We start from the raw sequence: 13,167 nt of genomic DNA on the forward strand, positions 1-13,167 counted from the left end.
GTGTCGCGTGCGGTGCGCGGACCATTGAAACAAGGATCGGTTGCCCGCACTGTGGACACGCCCACCACGGCCAATCCGAACGGGTCCACACCGTGGTCGTGGCCCCGACGCGCGGCACGGCAAAGGCGAGGCAAGGTCGCCCGCGTCCCCTGTATTCGGCACCCACCCACACGCCGACCGCTCGTCCGGCTGTGTCTACCTACTAGACCGCTCAAGGGTTAATTATTATTGTTATTATTATTATTGTTATTGTTATTAATACTGTTGTGTAAAGCGACAATCGAATAGCGGATAATAATAATGCGGGATACCGCATCGAAGCTAAAATAATTGTCATGAAATAGGCTTTACTGTCTGAAGAGCGGAAAATATCAACAGAGCTATTTAATCTAATAAAACTAAAACGGTTGCAATTTTATTTATGAAAATATTGTGTAATTATTATTCTGTCCACAGAAATATACCTATAATCTATGTATAATAAACTAAATTACTAGTTGTACATGCCGTCAATAGAGATATAATTGAAGTTACCATTTTCCACCATTTTTGTGGGAATTAAAATCTTAGTCTTTATCACATACAAATATGTTTATATAATAGTTATAAGTTAAGTTTTGATAACACAGAATCACAGACATACATATATAATATTTCATACACACATAAATCCCACAAAAATGACAGACGTCGACTTCCATACTTATCACTAGTAATAGCAATCTAGTTTATTATCTTATATATTTTTGATTCTGTTTTATAATATTCTGAAAATACATACCTACAAATATTTACCTCTTTTGGCATTTACTAGAGCGCGATCGACTAACTTCGACCGGTCGATAACCACTTTTAATTACCTAAATAATTGAATAGCCATTAAGTTAAGTCGCGATAAATGGTGTAGTGTAAGTATATTTTATAGTATAGTATTGTTTTAATTTGCACTCGTTTATCGTCCCTGATGACTGTATGACCATATGGCAGTTATACAGAGTTGCAAAATGATAAAATCAACATAGATACATTTACCTATACAGTTTTAATAAAAAAGTCAACAGAAAAATATCGAAATTATGTTGCGTAAATTGTAAGCTATAAAATATAAGTTCTTACTTCTTACCTAATACTTACATTATGTTAGCCCTTTGCCCCTGTACCCTATCAACTCCAAACAAGTGTGGCAAATTTGTGAATGAATATTAAATAGGTAATTGTAAATTAGCTTTCAGAATTTGTAGATTATTTTTGCTATATGTTTTATTCCAAAATACTTTTTCGGGGTCCAAATTCACGTGTCTAGCGTGTCTAACAGACGACCCCAAAGTGGTGTCAATATTTTGTAAAACATTTTAATCGTAAGTATTACCTATACCTAAACCTTACTGATTTAGGCGTTTCTAAAATGCATTTTTTTAGCTTCGACGCGGAGCTGAGAAGGTATTGTTTTTACAATGATGTGTTTATATTTTTTATTTTTTATTTTTGTTTCTGGACCCACGATATCTTGTAAACCGCTGAACCGATTTCTTCGTGTAGCAACTCTATACATCAGAAATCATACCTGTAAAGTATGTAAAGTTAACCAGGCCAAAAATTAAAAAAAAGTCACCCCTTCCCCATCAAAATCGAGAAAAACACCCAAAAATTTTACAAATTTTTCAACTTAAAATTACGATGCTCTATAACTTATTTAAAAATAGTCGAAAAAGTTCCAAATTTATATGAATTGTTCTTCAAACATAGTACTATCGATAAACATTAACAAAAAAATATCATAAACCCTTTCCCCTGGAAGGGATAGAATTTTTTTCTTTATTTTACTTTTTCAAGCAAAGTTTTAGAGATTTAGATCTGAAAATTAGACCGAAGGTAGATCTAAAATGGAACTATAACATTTACAATTTTCTCAAAAATCTATAGTCAAATTTTTTTTTTATCAAGGAAAACCGCCAAAATTAGGGTAAATTTCCTGACATAATTACTAATGGATCTTGAAGTTGTCGGTTTGCTTTGGCTGATATTTTAACATTTATGAATTCCTACAAGAAAAAAATTATTGACATTTTATTTTAAATAATTGCGACTCCTTTTAACTTGACGGTTTATTGTCCAGTAAATGGAGCCATGCTTGAACGAGTGTGTGAACCAGAGACGGCAAGTTTTTAAAGAGGGCGTCGCACCGGTGATTTTCAGTGGTGAAAAACATGTTTACACCAACTGAAAATAACTCGCTTAATTTTGGTTTTAGGGTAAAAGCACCCATTATAAAATTAAAAGTGAACAATATTTCGGAGGGCAAAACGATGCGTTTTTTAAAAAAAATGCAGTTTTTGAAAAGTTACAATCATTTAAAAATGTTAAAATAGTCGTCATTTCTAAAATATGTATTGAGCGCTATACTTGAAATAATGAAAAAAACGCAGTCTTGCCCTCTGGAATATTGTTCTCTTTTAATTTTATAATGGGTGCTTTTACTCTAAAACCAAAATTAAGTGAGTTATTTTCAGTCTGCCTAAACATGTAGAGATGGAAAATTATTTTTAAATCGCTTTCAAGGATGCTGTGATAGTCCAAAAAATAAATCAACAACCAATATAGAGTCCTAGTTTTTGAACTAATAATTACACATCACAGTTTAACCTTTAAATTAAGATTTTGTAAAAAATTGCCTATACTTTACTCCTTAAAAATGGGCGGTGCGACGCCCTCTTAACACTACCACCTTGTTCAATTGACCTTTCCAACTTATTAGTATACTCACGTTAAATGGGATAATTGCATTATTATGAAGTTGTGTGGGATACAAAGAAGTCCAGTATTGATTTATGGCATACAATACTCGTAATAAACTGAGCACTGGCAATGAGGGATCTTGAATTTGAACATAATCAGGTAACGAAAGCTTGAAGATATAATTCTAGTGGAGACTTCACTGGAGAAACATTGCCTTCTGCAATAAAGAATAATATTGTGGAACAATTAACTCTTTGAAGCATAGCGGGACGAAAAATAATCCACCATTTTAAATATAGATATTTTAATTGTTTTAATAAACCATGTTTTGCTGTTTCTATCGTTAATAATTTTACACCCTTGTTTATCATAAGCTTACAAGAAAAAATTGATTATATTAAATTTAATCTATGAAATGACTAATTTTGTTATCAGGTTCATTCGTATCGACAGGAAATGTGTCACACTAACACATCTTAAAACTGACCATACTAATATTCGTCACCCCTTATTTCCGCCAATAAAGCAGGGACCAAATTATCAATTATTAAAAGTCCCTGAATTAGAAAACAATATTATCGAAAAAGGAACAAACCAACATATTTGATAATCATGCACAGCGGGACATTTTTTAACCCATCTCTTTTTTTATAAATAAAAAATCAATTTTTTTAGTTTTCAACATTTATTCATAAGTAATAAAAAGTATTTTATTATAAAACAAATCAAAAATAAAGTTTGTGGGCAACTAGGGTTTTTTTATTTATTAAAATCTCGTGCCTCAAAGAGTTAAATCAAAGTAGTTACAATCATTACTTTAAATTAGCACAAATTACTTACCTAACCACAATTCATCTTTGATCTTTTTAGAGGTACTTTTGAGCCTTTTGTACTTTTGTAAAAAACAAAAAATGATAATGCAGTAAACATTTAATCAAATATGCAGGGTGAATAAAGATACTATTTCTCTTTTTGAATTACATAAGTGGATATACCTGTAATATATGGTGAGTGTTTAAACCCATATTCCTGCAGATCCTAAAGGAAGTTCGGATTCATTATCAGCCTCCATATCACTACTCGTAGAAAACTGTCGAACTGCCTGATATACAGTCATATTATAATTTATAAGGAAGTATATGATTTCCAATAAGAAATTGTAATTTATGCCTGGCTGACCCTTGTCCAATAACAATAATTTCCCCGTTAAATTTATTATAGATACATATGAGTACTACCCGCTGACAAATTTTAACCAAAAGGTTCTAAAATTAAGGCTAAAAAATAAGTAGCATTCAAATTTGAGATAATTGCCGTAATAGGATGCACCAAATAAATATTCCTTATAAATTTCAATTAGATCCAACCTTTTTTTTCGAAATTATAGATAGTATGCTATATGCAGTATTAATATTTAATTCATATTGTGCAAGTATTTGAAAAAAATAAAAAAATTATTTATTAGATATCGAAATACGAAATACTTGAATTTGTTTTCACAATAAACTATACCACGCCGATAGTTTTTCGCGGTGGGCGTAGAAATCTTTCAGTGTTACCATGCGCACAATTAAACAAAATACAGTGTTGCCGTATTTGTAACGTCCTTGTGTTTTAATCAGCCGAAATTGCATTATCAATGAACATTATCAATGTTCATTTACCACTTGGTTTTATAATATAGACTAGGTATAGAGGTCATTTTCGTCAACGATTAATGTAAAATAGTTATTTCCCTTCTATTTCCTTTTTATAGATTAATCTTCCTCAAGACCGGTAAGTAAATTGGTTTACGTTTCAAATACAGTTACATTTTAAGTTGTGAATTATAACTGCGTTAGATAAAATGGCAGTATTCTTGCGATCTACCCGACTAGCCGCCAAGTTAAGCCAAGGTACAACAAAATGTTTCTCGCGGACTTACGCCGATCAAATGAGTTTTACATTTGCTGCCGCCAATCAAGTAAGGCACTATTTTCATGTTAATTTTTAATATTTTTGTCTTAAACTACTTACTAATATCACACACTTTGATTGAACAGCGTAAGAAAAATAAGTTAATTATGTTTAGTCATATAAGTGACGTCCATATATTATACATATATATCCATTTATCTTTTGTTTTTCGATAATAATACATTTAATTTTTTTAATTTTGTAAAGATATACTATGCCGAAAAGAATGTCAAGCAAGTTGATGTACCATCGTTCAGTGGATCTTTCGGTATCTTACCAAACCATGTGCCTACATTGGCTGTTCTCCGCCCAGGTGTTGTAACCGTTTACGAAGACGATTCAACATCCAAGAAAATATTTGTATCCAGTGGAACGGTAAAAATATATATGTTTTAACTTTATTTTAAGATTTATATAATGCCGTAATCGGTCGTCCTGAATACTTATGTGGATCGAGAGGGCCTATTATCAGTATATCCCGCCACCATCTAATGACATATCGCTTCTCCGGTGGAACAATGGTGTAAGTGCAAATTTTTGACTTTTTGACTTAAGTACGAAAACAGAATCGATAACATTTCATTATATCGAGTAAAACAATGGCATAAGTGTAATACCTATTTATCATTGACCGCTAGAGAGCAGTTTTGTCGTTTACCATCGTGTACGGTTACCATTACACTAAAATTTTAAACCACGTTTTCTGAAGAACAGTTAAATTTGCACTTACACCACCGGAGAAACGATATGTAGAGCAGGGTGATGGGTGGTAGGGAAAAAAGATACTAATAATTGGCTGTCCAGATTCCCTTTAGGATTTCGGGTGCCCGATTCATGTGACAATGTGTGTGTGTCATATTAACACATTTTGTTTTCTCTCAGGTGACTGTAAATGAAGATTCCAGTGTTCAAGTCTTAGCCGAGGAAGCTCATCCAATTGAAGATATTGACAGTTCAGCTGCCCGTCAAGTGTTGCAAGAAGCACAAAGTCAATTGGCAACTGCTTCAGATGAAGTTTCTAAGGCAGAAGCCGCTATTGCTGTAGAAGTAGCTGAAGCCCTAGTATTAGCATCAGGAAATTAAAACGTTTTTAGAATTATGTATTATATTAGTGTGGAAATTCGTTTCAGAATTTCCTGTTTTACAAATAGATTACTTGATACAAATCGAAAATTCATTTTTTCCTCAAAACTTGTTGATATTTATGTTTAAAATTTCAGTTTATAATTTTTTTTTTTTGTCACACAATTTCAATAAATTATATTTCCAACACAGAACATAGCGATTACTTTATAATCTATACTGATCAATAATCAGTGATCATACATTTATTTTTTTTTTAATATAGTAGAACACATACATTTAAATAAAATATTTTTATTCTCAGTTGTTGGCTTGATCAATGTCTGATTCGGTTATTTGCTTTAAGTAATTATGAACTTTCGGATCAACTATCAGTTTGATAACTTGTTCTGTGACTTCTGACGACAATACTGTGTTGGTTAGGTTTGTGTCATGTACTATGGTAGCGTCGTTGTACTATGTACAAACATTAATGATGAAATTTATGGAGAAAAATTTAATTTTGTCTGTTTACCTTTAAATAATATAATGTAATCGATCGAACATTTTGTTCAGACGTAAATTTCATTGCGTAGCGTGGTATGCTTCTAATGACTTGTTCCAGCTGTTCATTGTATAAGTATACATGGTTTTTTGTCAAAACAATTGTTAGATTTTGCATTTTGTCATTGTTGTCATATATTGCCGTAACCATATTACATGTTGCAAGTATTTTATCAGTGGGACTCAAATTTAATAACAATCGAAACCTGAACAGTATGAAATTTTCTGTGAAACATTCTGTTAATAACCATTCAAATTCAACAGTGTTTCTATCGTTTAATGAAAGCAAAATGTATTTTTTAAAAAACAAAAAATATTGGCGTATAAAAACTTTTATAGCAATTTTAATTGTCTATAGTTTTTTTACTATAATTAGTACCTTAATTCGGATATACTAAATATTTTTCTTATCTGACAATACTGTATCTGAAATTATATGGAAAAAATCAAAATCGTTAACGACACATTTGTTATTATTATGTTTTTAGTGTTACATTCGAAGTTGGTTTCCACTGTATACTCCTTAGGCACAATTTGCTTAAAATTGCAATCGCTTCCAAGCATTTTGCGATCACAATTGAAATGCTCCGAAAACTTTTGAATCCGTTAAACATTTGCGACCAACTAGATGTGAATCCGAAAATTGATAACAACAATCCACATGTTACCTTAGTTATTAATGATTTAGATCCTTCGGCAATTCCATAAAATAACCCTAAATAACCTCGATTTATTCCTTTGGCAGTGAAATTGAGGAAGTCGTACAGTCCTTCTTCGATGGTATTAGCCAAGTTTCTCGGCGCCCCGAACAACTCGACTGAACTTAAAACTTGACCGACATTTTTTATTAATGTGGTATAATAATGTATTAACATGCACGAAATCAATTGCTTTTGTGATGCTTTCATATTAAGCTTCTTGAATTGTAAAAAACCCAACTGCAGTCGGTTAAAACACAAATGGCACATAGCTTTCCAACGAAGGCTCAATTCGAGTGTGAATGGTTTTATTGTTAAATTTCTAAACGTTAACTGATTGTGTGCCGCTTGAGGATATGCTCGAAAATGTAACGGCAGAAACATTTCTGGTACAATGTCATCCTGGGCTAAGTGGTCAAACGGAAACAGTCTAAACCGTTTTATATGCTCCATTAAGGAATGGCAAAAGCTGTCTTCAATACATACAATCAGTGTAGCTATGGAAACTTCTACATCCAAAAGTTCTAAAACGACAAAATCATATTTATGTATACTCTAATTTAAAAAAGTGTAGTTTTTATATTATACATATTTTCTTTTATATTAACTTGTAATTTATATTCTTGTTTAAATTAAAGTCATAGTTGTAATTATGACGATGAAAGATTAAAAACCCCAAATTGTAATCATTCATAATGAATAATAGGAAACAATGTGTAAAGTATTATGTGTTTTTTACGTTAGCTAAAGGTGGTGCACGTTTTAACACTTATAAATACATACAATACAGTAATATACACTATTTTATCGACATTTATCTACTGCTACTCGTTTAACATTTTGTACATAAATAATTTTAAAAAAAATGTTATAGTAGGTAGATGTACCTAGACATTTTGTTCTAGTTTCGGTCATTATGATTTTTATGTTCAAAGCTAAATCAATATCAGCTCTTTGTTCATTAATGACTGTATTTGTTGGCTCGTCAAGAAGTCGTTGGGAATCTTTCCGTTGTTTTTTCATTATAGTCGGAAAATTATAATTTCCATTCAAGAAGTACAGACGGTTGTCGATTTGTATATTATAAACCGAAATATCCATCTCGATTTCGTTCTCGCAATTCTATAAATGAATTTTAAACATAATATACAATTGTAATCGAGTGTAATCAAATTAGAAATCGCGTTACTGTGTTCGAATTGATTCCAACTGCTAAATTCTCTAGCGTAGCTGTGAGTATGGCTTTTGAGTATAATTCGTCCACAAACAAAGTTATAATGAAACCTTGGGAATGATAATCAATAGTCGGCCAAGTTCCTTAAATTATAAACCATTAGTATTTTTTTTTCACGTGTTGTTGTTCAAAGAAACGTGAAATGAGCTATTATAAAGAATCATGACTCATGTTGTATAATTAAAACATTTCGAATAAATGCATTACATTTTTACCATCCAAATACATAGATGGGACTAGGTAATTGTCATTTTTTAGTTTTTGTAATTATTGACAGTTAAAAGTTTTAAGTTTCCTTTTCCATTATTCCAAGTATTAATAAATGGCACATTTTTATTAAGATTAAAATTTTTAAATGCCAGGTAGGTAACTGAGAATGGTTGATAGATTCAATCATTGTAATTAAATATTTATATTAGTTATCATTTGTCAGCTCTCGGCGTCAATAAAATTGATTCACTGAATAATGATTCCTATTTCCTAGAAAAGAGTATCTCCGGAATATTAGATGTTGGATGAGTCTAAAATCCGGTTTATACGGATTTAATTTCTTTATTGAAAAAGCTTAAATAATAAAACTACCGTTTCGAAACTTGTATAAACGTTTATAGTACTTATTTAAAACAATATTTTAGCATTACTTTAAATACTGCGATTCGAAAATTCTGGTATTCCGTCATAATACCTATCTGAATGATTTAGATTTGTCAAATCCGAATTTGATAACTCCGGATACTCCCATCACTATTATGTATTAGTTTTATTCTCACAAAGAATTAGGTTAATTTTTTTTTATAAGTTAATCGATAATAGTGATGAAAAAAAGGAAGGAGAAGGTAAAAAAAAAATGGCTCGTACTACTAGTACAACAATATGTTTGATTTGATATTAAATGCAAAAGAACATGTAATTAGTTTTAAGCTAATTTGGTGAATTTTCGGATAGACTAAATTGCATTTGTTTTCAATAATTCTGATTATCGATTGCAGTGTCTATAATAGGGTTTTGAGTTTCAACTTAAAGATAACACTGGTAATCATTCATGTGTCTAACGACAAGTCACAAGTTTAGTACTTTTAGAGGTGGTCGACAACATTGTCGAGTGTTCGAGCGGTGCAACCGGCTGAAAGGTCACGTTCCAGGTGAAAGCTTTTTTCGATACTGCAACATCAATCTTATTGTCAGACGATATTGCCGATAACGTATGGTCGCTGCTTTTCAACGTTATGCTCGCGAACCTATCTAAGAGTTACATAATATGCCCATTTCTGATTTAACACACAATATTGATTTACCAAAACCCATCTCATCTGACTACATAGCTTACCGTTAATCGAGTTTGCAGACATTTTAGTTGCATACAATGTTTGCGGGTTGTTCAGTGCCGTAAACGACAAGAATCCGTTGTCTCCCGAACATATCTTGTACGACCAATTCCAGTCTTCCGAAAACGTTTCCGATTCCACATTTTTGGTTATCAATATAGTCGTGTGGCAAAAATTGTCAATGATCAATTGCGGATATGGCTGATCGTGCACGGTCAGCACATATTGTCCGCCGTGCACCGTCAACGATACACTTAACAGCGGATTAAATTCACCCGGCGAACAAAACGACACCGGCAAAGGAAATTCGTTGTCCGGTATGTCGGATACCTTGATGGGGCAACTCACGTTACCCTTGAACACCAATGCGATGTACCGGTTGAGTTTTTCCAAGATAACCCCACTAACGACCGTGTCCGTTAAAGTCCACACGGTTAAAGGTTTGCTTCTAGAATTTCAGAGGAATCGACGGGATTACATATCAATGAAGCTAGAGCATTGGGACGGTCGAAGAGCATCGTGGCGTCAAGGCGGTCAACTTACAAGAACGCCTGACTTTTTGGTAAATTCACTGTTAGCTGGTCGATATCTAACGGAAGGTTGTACAAATCCGAAGAGGGCATCGAACACACGGTTAAAATGTCGACATCTTTTGAACTATGATTGGTGGCAACGTACGCGCTTTGAATGTGCAAAATTCGCATGCCTTCGAAATTCGAAGAACAAACGTCGAAAAAACCGATCTAAACGTACATATTTTAAATTTAATTTACAAAAACATGTTACTAGGCGGTTTGATTTATCACTCACTGAATTGTGATATTTGATTAAGATAGACAAATGCCCTTCCAAGGGTACCGAATGTCCTTCTAAGTTGTGTAACCGTTTTTGACTGACCATACTTAAAGGAACGGAGTGGTAATTGACGTCTTCATTGATCACGATATAAAAATTTTCCTGAAGTTAAATGATTTTTTTGCGTTAGAGCACATGATTATATTGAGATAGTTATAAACATCCGTATCGATACCTACCTTGATTTCTGGCGGAGCAACTACGCTCATGTTATCTAAAGTGCATAGAGTCTCTGGCGGTGAAATTTTAAGAAATAAAGCAATTTTATGACCAGTTGTATTCACTATTAATGCCCAAGGCTTTACTACAATTGATTTCGTCGATAACCCGTCATGATCAATGTAATCGTGTGGCTCTATCTAAGGCATACATCACATTTAAAAAATAGAAATTCGTAAAAAATCGTGTCCTAGTTAACAGCTATTACTGTAACGGTTGCTTTCGTATTTATTGCAAGTCCTTGCTTCCACTGGACTTTGTTGAATTGGTGTCCAACATACGGCCATTTTAGACCTGAATCTGTCGTTAGGTATTTCCCATTAATAATTTCTTCAATACTCAACTGCGAAGTTTCTTGTTCATGATTTGAATCGTTTTCCTTATGTTCCTCGTCGTTCGGATATGATAGAATGTTTACATCCGAAAACCTCTTTTTACTAAATAACATCATAATTATATAAATAATAAATCAAGTACAATACTGATTTTTTAATGCAATTTAGAGAGGCCACAGGTCAAAAGTGATAACTTCTAAGTCTGCTTTACTTTTGAGAGTAGGTAAACTAATCTTAAAAACTAAAACTAAAACACAATTTTGAGTAGTTTTTGTTTTGGGGGTCATTTTTTTTGTTTTATTATAACAAACGTCTTAAATATATAAGCACAAAACTCATTATGAAGTCATCAATATTTAACCTGTGGTCATAACGTATAATGGGTATTACGAAGATTTAGGAAAATACTATAACTATGCACGTTAACTGTGGAGAAATCTTGAGTGGAATTGGGTGAAAGTTATTATAGATAAGAAGGAAATAATAAAATACATAAAACAATATTTTTATAGAGTTCATAAGCGCGAATGATTATAAAGATCACATGTAATAAATAATCTAGAAAAAACTTAAGCAACGCTTGCGGTTATGTATTATAAAATAATTAAATAATTAAATAAAACCTCAACCACAAAGATAATCCTCTATAGCAATATAATAAATAATGCTCAACATTTCAACGCAAGTTACTGAACTGTGACTGATAAGTCTAAAAATTAAACCAAACGTTTCCTTAAGTAAATGTGACTATATTTTTCATTTTTAATGTATAACTATTTTTTTTTTTAGTTTTATTTTCATTATGCAAGGAATAAATTAGTTATTAATCAACGTTTTCCATAATGGTAATGTTTGTGATTTCCCTATGGGCTATGCATACTTTTATTTTCCACATAGGAAATTTCCTTCCCTTGACTCCTAATGGCAGCCTAAGCGTATGATGTTTATGTAATGAATATTTAAATTCATTCCGTCGCCTATATATTGAAAAATGAAACATACTTTAAAGCCACTGTTAAACATGTACAATCGTCGGTCAGTGTTTCAGGTAAGTCAACTGGTTGTACGCGATTTCCTTTAAGCGCTGACGCGACCATGACACTAAATTGACCATCTGAATTCGTACTGCTAATACTGACTTCGGTGTCGAATGTCAAGTACGATCGAATCACATACATAGGTAGAATCAGAATCTATCTTACAATAATAATAATGCCAACTAAACAGAAGGGTGTAATTGTCAACTGACGCGATTTCCGTTAACCTACCAACATTCGAACGATTTTGTCGGAGTTTTCTACAATCGAAGTACACCAAACGCTTCGGTACTGATTTGGATCCTCTTTATCGGCGACTGAAAAAATTATAAAAATGCTAAGAATTTATTTTTCAAAGGATACCTTGGAAACTCACTATTAACGCGTACGGTACTGTAATCTTCAGTATTCCTGTTTTTGTCGTACAAACAAATTGTATCCGACCACTGATTTTCAGATTGACTATGGCGTAATGCCATTGAAATGGCAAATGAATCATTAATCATTACCGATGAACTCAAGCTAGCCGGAAGAACGTTAAAAATGTCTTCTTCTTTTTCATCACCAAGATTTCCCCTTGTTATTCGCACACTTAATGAATATATCGTTTCGTTTATTAAGTTCAAAGTGCTTCTGATAATTATCTAAACATTTTCTAAACGTTAACTGTTATTCTGTACTTGCTAATAAACGTGAAACGTTTAAGTGGTAATATCTCTTGAGTAGAATATAGAATATAGATTTGAAATCTATACCTACTCAATATAGTATCATTTTAAGGTAAGCATTTGAGGCTTATTTACTTTTGTCAAAACAGGCGACGCTCGATTAACATTCACCCATAGAACTTTTGATGCGCCATCAGACGCTTTTAATGTCAAAGCTTTTGAAATATCATTGTCAATGGCAATAACTTCACTCCAAAATAGCCTATCGTATAGCATTATAACATTTAAAGCCCTATATTATATCAATTCGTGTTTTAAACTCATACATACTTAGTGTTTGTACCGTCATTACCAACGGCAAATCTCATTAAAAATGATTTGGTAGAAGTATTCCAAGTATAATGAAAACATTGTAAACTCTCGAGCACTATTGCTTCGTCAGTGTTTGCTTGGCCGAACCTGTTAAAATATTAACGTG

The 13,167-nt window shown here is 32.5% G+C and overlaps 3 protein-coding genes and 1 long non-coding RNA gene across 4 annotated transcripts; 1 reads left to right on the top strand and 3 right to left on the bottom strand.

The window, feature by feature from the left end:
- Positions 1–1,976: 1,976 nt before the first annotated feature.
- On the bottom strand, positions 1,977–3,619 carry LOC126834126 (uncharacterized). Its single transcript, XR_007685043.1, has 3 exons — positions 3,577–3,619; positions 2,765–2,953; positions 1,977–2,042 (listed from the first exon to the last, which is right to left on the bottom strand). It is a non-coding gene; the product is annotated as an uncharacterized LOC126834126 (long non-coding RNA).
- A 753-nt stretch (positions 3,620–4,372) lies between these two features.
- Positions 4,373–5,969, top strand: LOC126834118 (ATP synthase subunit delta, mitochondrial). The gene is made up of 4 exons (XM_050565821.1): positions 4,373–4,512; positions 4,578–4,699; positions 4,900–5,067; positions 5,575–5,969. The coding sequence occupies exons 2-4, from the start codon at positions 4,583–4,585 to the stop codon at positions 5,773–5,775; spliced, it is 486 nt and encodes a 161-aa protein (XP_050421778.1). The 5' UTR covers positions 4,373–4,512; positions 4,578–4,582; the 3' UTR covers positions 5,776–5,969.
- A 777-nt stretch (positions 5,970–6,746) lies between these two features.
- LOC126834112 (uncharacterized) lies at positions 6,747–7,987 on the bottom strand. Its single transcript, XM_050565810.1, has 2 exons — positions 7,904–7,987; positions 6,747–7,540 (listed from the first exon to the last, which is right to left on the bottom strand). The coding sequence occupies exons 1-2, from the start codon at positions 7,929–7,931 to the stop codon at positions 6,795–6,797; spliced, it is 774 nt and encodes a 257-aa protein (XP_050421767.1). The 5' UTR covers positions 7,932–7,987; the 3' UTR covers positions 6,747–6,794.
- A 719-nt stretch (positions 7,988–8,706) lies between these two features.
- Positions 8,707–12,504, bottom strand: LOC126834867 (uncharacterized). Its single transcript, XM_050567069.1, has 9 exons — positions 12,398–12,504; positions 12,253–12,338; positions 11,987–12,177; positions 10,858–11,086; positions 10,610–10,789; positions 10,386–10,532; positions 10,119–10,318; positions 9,546–10,023; positions 8,707–8,730 (listed from the first exon to the last, which is right to left on the bottom strand). The coding sequence occupies exons 1-9, from the start codon at positions 12,498–12,500 to the stop codon at positions 8,707–8,709; spliced, it is 1,638 nt and encodes a 545-aa protein (XP_050423026.1). The 5' UTR covers positions 12,501–12,504.
- Between the last annotated feature and the right edge of the window lie 663 nt (positions 12,505–13,167).

Source organism: Adelges cooleyi, unplaced genomic scaffold, assembly GCF_023614345.1.
Source record: "Adelges cooleyi isolate 19-005CV unplaced genomic scaffold, UGA_ACOO_1.1 ACOO_flye_CR_arks_rails_tigmint_CR_PRNA_21, whole genome shotgun sequence".
NCBI lineage: Eukaryota > Metazoa > Arthropoda > Insecta > Hemiptera > Adelgidae > Adelges > Adelges cooleyi.

Excerpts from the sequence above, each read along its gene's own strand:
- LOC126834118 (XM_050565821.1), top strand. The coding sequence starts at position 4,583 with ATGGCAGTATTCTTGCGATCTACCCGACTAGCCGCCAAGTTAAGCCAA. Across the intron at positions 4,700-4,899 it reads CATTTGCTGCCGCCAATCAA|ATATACTATGCCGAAAAGAA; the intron begins GTAAGGCACTAT and ends AATTTTGTAAAG. Across the intron at positions 5,068-5,574 it reads TATTTGTATCCAGTGGAACG|GTGACTGTAAATGAAGATTC; the intron begins GTAAAAATATAT and ends GTTTTCTCTCAG.
- LOC126834112 (XM_050565810.1), bottom strand. The coding sequence starts at position 7,931 with ATGACCGAAACTAGAACAAAATGTCTAG. Across the intron at positions 7,541-7,903 it reads AACTAGAACAAAATGTCTAG|AACTTTTGGATGTAGAAGTT; the intron begins GTACATCTACCT and ends TTGTCGTTTTAG.
- LOC126834867 (XM_050567069.1), bottom strand. The coding sequence starts at position 12,500 with ATGGCATTACGCCATAGTCAATCTGAAAATCAGTGGTCGGATACAATT. Across the intron at positions 12,178-12,252 it reads ACAAAATCGTTCGAATGTTG|ATTCTGATTCTACCTATGTA; the intron begins GTAGGTTAACGG and ends ATTGTAAGATAG. Across the intron at positions 8,731-9,545 it reads GTCAGATGAGATGGGTTTTG|GAAATAGGAATCATTATTCA; the intron begins GTAAATCAATAT and ends ACTCTTTTCTAG.